This window comes from Augochlora pura, chromosome 1 (genome assembly GCF_028453695.1).
Source record: "Augochlora pura isolate Apur16 chromosome 1, APUR_v2.2.1, whole genome shotgun sequence".
Taxonomy (NCBI): Eukaryota; Metazoa; Arthropoda; class Insecta; order Hymenoptera; family Halictidae; genus Augochlora; species Augochlora pura.
In genome coordinates, this window is record NC_135772.1 from 836,750 (window position 1) to 844,420 (window position 7,671).

Consider the following 7,671-nt stretch of genomic DNA (forward strand, 5'->3'; position numbering starts at 1 on the left):
CGACCTAAAAATGATTTCACTTTCGCTCTTTAAATTCCTTGAAATCGAATCACAAGTAAACCTATATTAAACAATGTGAATCATTTTTGGAAATGTTGAAGCGTTGAAATACTTTTCGGCGGCGCCGTAAGTGGCTTCGACAATCAACGGACAGCAGAGAGTATATCCCCCTGCGGGAATTCGAGCGAGCGAATCGTAGCGGGATTGAACGCTTGAAATGGAATAATATCCAATAATCTGGCGGCTGAGAGAACGGGATAAAAAGGGACGTTTTATCAGAGCATCGCAGTAACCGAGCGGTGCCCGACCATTTCCGCTGGCAAAATCGTTCGCCGGTCCGCCCGTCCGTCCGTCCGTCTCCCCCCCTTGGCGAAATTAATTATTGATTTCGGATACGGGCGTTCACAGTCCGAAAGCTTTTAATCGAAAACGAACCATCCGTCGCGTTCGTTTCCGTTAGCACGCGAATCCAACAGCGACAAGGTCCGGGGAGCTTATGTATGCGGCTGCCTTTCAGAAAAATACCGCTTCCGTAGATAAAATGGCACCGCTTGGAGAACACATCCATTGTTAATAATCCATGGATATTGATGTGGTCGTAAAATTATTGCGCTCTGCTTTCTTCTAACCAGAATCAGGTGATTTTTTGTTAATATTCGGGAACGGCACGTGATCATCGTCTCTTTTTAGTTATTCCATGGGGTATTCCAATGGTATTCTATTCGAGTAAAATGGCCGGAGTTTTTAAATAAAATACTCTAGTTATTGGAAAATGTTTCAAATTTATCATTTTTTAAGAAGCTGTCACGATTCAAAGACATTTCTTCTTTTAATTCGTTCGAATTACAATGATGTTCCTTTGAATTCGTTGCTAAAATAAACTAGTGTTTTATAAATATCTATAATACTGCTGTATCCGTTTTACTAACGTGTTTCATCGCAATTAATTTAAAAAACACCGTTTAAACCTTGATCGCGCGAGTGTGCTGCAATCTTTCTGCGATGATGAATTAAGAAATTATGAATGTACCTGGAAACATATGTTCGCTCACGAAAATACTTGAACAAATCGGAACGAAGTAAAAATGTATGATTCATTATATTATAGTATCATTTACTATATCATAGTATGCTATAGCATCATTTACTACACTATAATATGCTGTAGTATCATTTACGACACTATAACATGCTATAGCATCATTTACTACACTTTAGTATACTATAGTAAATGATTTAGTATCATGTACGTATGATCAGCATGAATCGATGATTTTCAAGTGTAATTTATTCCAAATAGATCAAAATGTCCTAAACAATTAAATATGTTGAAATAAAATTGCAGAATTTCCTAAAAGAATTGTTTTATTCTTTGGAAGTAGGCAAATATCTTCGTGAACGATTGCACATAGTAACTTTACGAAAACAGCGTACTATGAACAAGTGAACAAATAAAATAAAAATAATAAATATGAACTGTATGGATTAAAGAGAAATAAAATCGAACAGTGGGAAGGACAAAATATATAAATATAAATGAACAAAGTACACGAATAAATGATTGGATGGGTTGAAAACGATCTTTTATTACTAAGGATAGAAAAAACAGTTATGGGATAGGAAGTAAAAACCTTGAGAAAATTAAGCTTTTCTGAATCCTTCACCCGTTAATGGATATGGATGGGACTGGACCGGAGGTATTGGATCCTGATCTTAATGAATCTTCTCTTGACGGTGGCAGGTAATCGATTAACTAAATTAAAAGTTGAAGAAACATGAATCGTGTACATATTAAAGTAATTGAAATGAAGTTTAAGTGCTACTTTATAAATGATATGACCATGATCGAATTCAACACTACGGTACCAAGAAGATAGTTTATTTTGATGTGTTAGATTCTACGCACAAATACAAAAATTGGGAATTCGTGTAAAGGATTGATTTATACCCATTACTTTACTATCATTGATTTTGTTTCAGCAAAGAAAAAAAAAAGAAAAATATAAAACCATTCATTGCATAGAAATTACATATTCTTTATGTGAAAAACGTATGTATAATTTGCGATTATACAGCATTTATATTTCTGCTGCAATTATTTTCATGTACCAATGTCAATTAATTCAACATGTGTTTCAAACACTACAGGGTTTAAGCAATGTCTTTAATCACCTCCTGTAATTCGGGTTTTGTGAACATGTGAAATAGTTTCTCGGGTGTCATTGTCATTACTTCTATGTTAGTGTCGTTTAGTTTCTCTTCCATGACCTGCTTCAATATTTTTAAGGCAGCTTTGATTGCTTCTTTAAGTGTCATAGACTGAAATCAAAAATAAAACAATCGAATAACATTTTTATCATTTCTTCAATAATCAGTTATTTACAGCACGAAATATTAATGGATAATTCTAGTATACTTCTTGTACCTACCTTGTGATATACTTCTTGTAGATTTTGTTGAGCTCCTTCACTTCCTGAACCGATAGCTTTTGCATCAAACTCGATGAAAGTGCCTGAGGGATCTATATGGTACAACTGAGGTCCTTTCTCATCAATCCCAGCGAATAACATTGCTACACCAAACGGTCTGGACATAGCACCACCATCGTCATCCCTATCTCCAAACCGTATAGCTAAATTCGAAACAGCCTGTGCGGTGGATTCTACAGACATCTTCTCATTGTAAACAAACCAATGGTTTTGACATTCTGCTCTAGCACGATCAATCATTGTCCTAGAGTCAGCTATTAAACCAGATGCAGCACACCCGATATGCTTATCAATTTCTACAATTTTCTCTACCGTTGTAGGCTCCATTAACGAAGAAGTTATACGCTTTTCAACAGCTAACACTACTCCCTCGGATGTTGCGATCCCAATGGCAGTGGAACCAAGTTTTATCGCTTCTATAGCATATTCAACTTGAAATAATCTCCCTTCTGGTGAAAAAGTGTTAACACCGTGATCGTACTCCGAGCGTGTTAGAAACATCTGAAAGTAAAAGTACATTCGTCGTTAAAAAATATTCCACGTTAAAATAGACGATACTATGCGATTATTCGCCTGTGTTTTATGAAACCAACAATAATTGGTTCGCAATGTTTATCGTATTGATTATATTTAGACAAGAATTTTTAGGTTATGAAGTATCGTTTTACGTATAAACATAGTTATTATCGATTTAATAGTAATACGTACTAGTAATACATTTTTAATATAATTGATATAATATTTTTAAAATTATCTCCATTTAAAACTGATTGACATATTCAGTATGTACCTAAATAAGTATTAGGTTAGATTGGAATGACATAGCAAAACGATCAGATTTACCTTAATGACAAGTAAACATGAAGAATTAAATGTATTTTTTTATTTAATTCACTTTTTAAACGATGAGGATATTTACCTTCAATTTCTTCCTTCACTCCTTTTTCAATTCCTCTGTAATTACTTTAAGCCGACTTGACAAACGCTAGTCACGGAAGGACTTGAATTTAATGGCGGGGATAAATCCAGGGACATGAACATCGTTCATGGTTCCCTGTACGAGACGAAATCTGCTAACTTCAAGTGTACAATAATTTCACATAGTTTGTTGAACCTTAAACAATTTTTTCGACACATTTTATCATCCTTCGCACAATTCGTTTAATTTATCGATAAAAGCTATACAAATTGTAATCAATTTCCAACATTTATAGAATTTTTCGCAGAAAATACGTGCAATACGAGCTTAATATATACGAACCGAATTTACAGCGAAGTAGGCAGTTCTCGTTTATTTTGTCTATGGGTTGTTGTATTTGTAATTGTATTTGAACAGACTCGTCGAATCGTAATAAGTAAAAGAGTTTATAAAACATTGTAAATGAATTTGTTAGTGATTTATTACAATGAATACTAGTAATAATGGTCTTTTACCCGAATTAGAATCTGCTTTTGCTGAGCAACAATGGGACAAACTGTTAAGCCTCCTTAACCCTAAATTATTTGTAACCCTTCAATCGCAGGATGATTTAAGGTATTATACGAATTTGGAATGTTAATTAAATTTAACACGTCGTTAAACTTTCAGGCAGGTGATAGCTTTCCCAATTGTAGCAAAAACAGCAGAAATCCTTACAAGGAAAGATCTTTATATCCCCGACAATGTAAAGATCGCATGTTTGAAATGCTTGGGAAATACTTGTTTCAATACCTATAAACATAGGGAATATAAATCAACTGATATTCAACCTGGAACGTGCTGTTACGAATTATATTCCAGTTTAGTTAGTTTAAAACATGTAGAAACTGTAAATTCTTATCCATTCCATTCACATTTTCCTTACGAAGGTGTTATAGAATGGACTGCAGACTTCATCAAGTCATGTAAAATTAACGATGACACGACAGATGAACAGGTAGAAATACTTAGATTATGTATTCAGTTTTTGTGCAATCTATTCTCATTTGCATACAAAGATAAGAACACCTTGGAAAAGCATAACATTCCCAAATTTTTATGCGATTCTACCTTGAAAGATGTAATAAGAAATTTAACTCGGTCCAAACACATTTCACTTGTTAAAGCTTCGTGTATATTTATTCACAATGCTTTGAAAGGATTTCAAGATCAGATTTTTACGAAACGAGAGAAGATTCTACTGTGTTCACAACTGTTGGAACCAGTTAATGAAGATTTCGAAAGTGCAAGAGAAGCTCTGATGTATCTAATTAGTCAAGCAGATGTACTGAAGGATGCATACAATGATTTCAGCATTGAAGATAGATTATTTTTACTACGAAAGATATATTTCGAAATGTTGCACTACAAGAGCTGTTGCATGGATGAGCTTGACTTTACAGAAGACATGTTTTTATTTCTATCGGAAAGGTTTTGTAAAATAACTGACTTAATCTTGAAAACTGCTGATCCATGCTTGGATGATATGGAACCAAGAGAAAGCTGCGAGCTTCTCAATGTTCTCGGAATTGCAACATCTATTTCGTACATAAAAGATAATCGATCTTTGTTCATTAATTGTATATGTAATTATGCTTGCATTTAAATGTTCATTCCTGCAATCTAACAAGTCACCTAATAGTATGTGCTTCACAGATCTTTTGAAAACTATACAGGAGATTGGAAAAATATCAAATAACTACTTCACTCCAATGATGAAGCTGAGCGATGTAGCCCAAATGATGCAAGATTCTAACATCGATGAATTGGAAGAAGATACAACCACAGTGAAACTTGAAAAAAACGAGAACAAAGAAGCAAAACAGATGAGAAATTTAAAGAGTCACCCTGCCTTCGCTTTTAAATCCGCATTGATAAGAGTTATTGGAAATCTGGTGCACAAAAACAAAGAATTCCAAGATCTGGTAAGTACAGATCTGTTCCACTCGATTTTAAATTAAATTTTCATAGCTTGCTATTTTAATACTATATTTAATTTAAATACTGTGTCACTAAACAGACTGCAAATTCAAGATGCTTAAAGTCAGGAACTTTTCAGAAATTCTTTCTTTAGAAGACTGAAGCATTATGATCGTTAAAACTTTCAGGATATTTTATTTAACATTTTACCAACCGCTAATGGTTTAAAAACACACGGGTGAGCGACCGGCCACTCAGCCACAGATACACCCTGGCGCCGGCTCTGTTTCAGTTTAAACTGTCGCGTAGAAATGTCTATGCTTCTGCATGCTCAGATAAAATTGCCCGCTTTTTATTATTATAGGATGAGGACTGTTATCATTGTTGCAAAAATGCCAGCTTTGTATTATTCGCACAAATCTGTTTCTACTCATGACCAGAATGACGTTTCTACACTTCGATCAATGGACCTATAGTCGTAGAGAGCGGCTTTTTTTACCCGACCCATTAGAACTATCAAGCCTAAAAATGTCTTCTGAATTTTATGTTTTTCCATTACCTGGTAATGATACCTGTTGGATTCTCTCGCTTTGTTTATAATTCACACTGTACATCTCATTTTCACTATATATCTTGAGAGCTTGGCATAATTTTTATGCAGGAGCTGCCTTCAAAAGGTTTCAAAATTACTGCTTCGTCCTTCGTCGACCATATGTCATTGTGATCTTCAACATTATTTGCATCGTCATTAATGTTACTTATCTCGTCGTCTTCTGATTCACTTCTGTGGCAATACAGAAGCTTTTTTCCGATTTATTATTTCGCTGTTATCACTTTCATTGCGACTATCGCTTCCTGAATAAGTAAATTTTTTAAAACTGTATGAAAATGTGGGTGCTTACAAAGCAATGAAATGAACGCAATTGAGTTTTTGGACTTGCCAAGAATTTTGTTTTATATCTTGTAATCAAATCTTGAAACCTTAATGAAATACTATATCGTATGAAAGCTGTGGTAATCTTCTACATTTTAGTGCATTTCATTGTTATATTAATGTTCTACAAATAATGTTATCGCCGTTCAAAGTAGAGCACCTAGTGGTGTATGAAGACTTTTTTCGGATACTGTATGCATTCGTTAAAAAAAAGTCGAGCGAATGTTGTTCCGAATTATGTGCTGGTCGTCGCGCATTTAACGCGGCGTCAAGAAGTTTTACACGCGACGTAATAATCATGTAATATTTAATGCTCGCCCGTGGTTGCCGGAGGCATGTAAGTTATGACGACGTTTGAACGGTTTTCAGCTCCGTGAAAAGGACGTGATACCTCTGCTCCTGGATTGTTGCAATATAGACGTGAAAAATCCCAGTGAGTATCGCCGATTCCGCTCCACGTGTTTATAATACACATCGCGCGGTCACCGCCCGCGCCTGTCGAGCGATATTTCAACTAATTAACGCCGGCTGTTCCGGCGGAACGATTAAATTTCCTTTAACGCGCAGTGATAATGGAATGGTCGATCATGGCGCTGCGGAATTTGTGCGAAGGTAATCCGGAGAACCAAAAGATCATCCGGAATTGCTCCAGGATCGGGGTCGTCGAGAACAGCGTGCTGCAGGAGATGGGACTGACGCTGCACGAGGACGAGACTGGTCGGCAAGTTGGCGTCGTGCCTTTGGCTCGTCACGAGTAAACGAAGCGTTTCCCATCAGGTTATTCGAATATTATATAATACGTCGATTGTTGTAATGTAATTTTGTCTAATATTTTTATTTCGTGTTTCAGCTGTTCGCTTTTCGTCAACTGTTTATACGTGGGCCGTTTATTTTGAAAACGGTGTAAAGTCCATTTTTTAAAAGAAATGAGATGTGTACTTTGAAACTAAAAGTACTTTGACTGAAATTAAATGATATTTACAACTGACCAATTATGGAAGTGGTGTAGATTTATTTACAGCCACTAAACAATTGTCATAATTAATATAAATTATTTAGATTTCATGCAATGTTTATTATAATAGTAATGTAAGCCTCAATAATATAATTTAGTCAATCATTTTCTAACTAGATTAAATTCATTAAAATTAATGACTGGTTTAAATTCCTCTTTCAAACCTATGTAAAATAAAATCAATAACAATGTTAACGACAAAATTTTCTTGAAACAAAGAACCCATGATATTTGATTGCGATACGTTTGGTGTTAAATTTTCCTGATATTTGTACCATTCTCCATAAATCCATAACAATAATCGTAACAAATATCAGGATGTCCTGTAAGTTCTTTTCGCGTTACACTATGTACG

General features: G+C 35.0%; 2 protein-coding genes across 2 annotated transcripts; one reads left to right on the top strand and one right to left on the bottom strand.

Annotated features, from left to right (window-relative positions):
- Window positions 1-1,863: 1,863 nt before the first annotated feature.
- Prosalpha5 (proteasome alpha5 subunit) lies at window positions 1,864-3,527 on the bottom strand. The gene is made up of 3 exons (XM_078177213.1): window positions 3,409-3,527; window positions 2,430-2,990; window positions 1,864-2,319 (listed from the first exon to the last, which is right to left on the bottom strand). Exons 2-3 carry the CDS (start codon window positions 2,988-2,990, stop codon window positions 2,152-2,154), a joined length of 729 nt encoding a protein of 242 aa, XP_078033339.1. The 5' UTR covers window positions 3,409-3,527; the 3' UTR covers window positions 1,864-2,151.
- Window positions 3,528-3,569: 42 nt separating this feature from the next.
- Window positions 3,570-7,437, top strand: LOC144468059 (ataxin-10). The gene is made up of 6 exons (XM_078177198.1): window positions 3,570-4,023; window positions 4,078-5,033; window positions 5,104-5,372; window positions 6,671-6,734; window positions 6,869-7,078; window positions 7,152-7,437. Exons 1-5 carry the CDS (start codon window positions 3,896-3,898, stop codon window positions 7,057-7,059), a joined length of 1,608 nt encoding a protein of 535 aa, XP_078033324.1. The 5' UTR covers window positions 3,570-3,895; the 3' UTR covers window positions 7,060-7,078; window positions 7,152-7,437.
- Window positions 7,438-7,671: the final 234 nt, after the last annotated feature.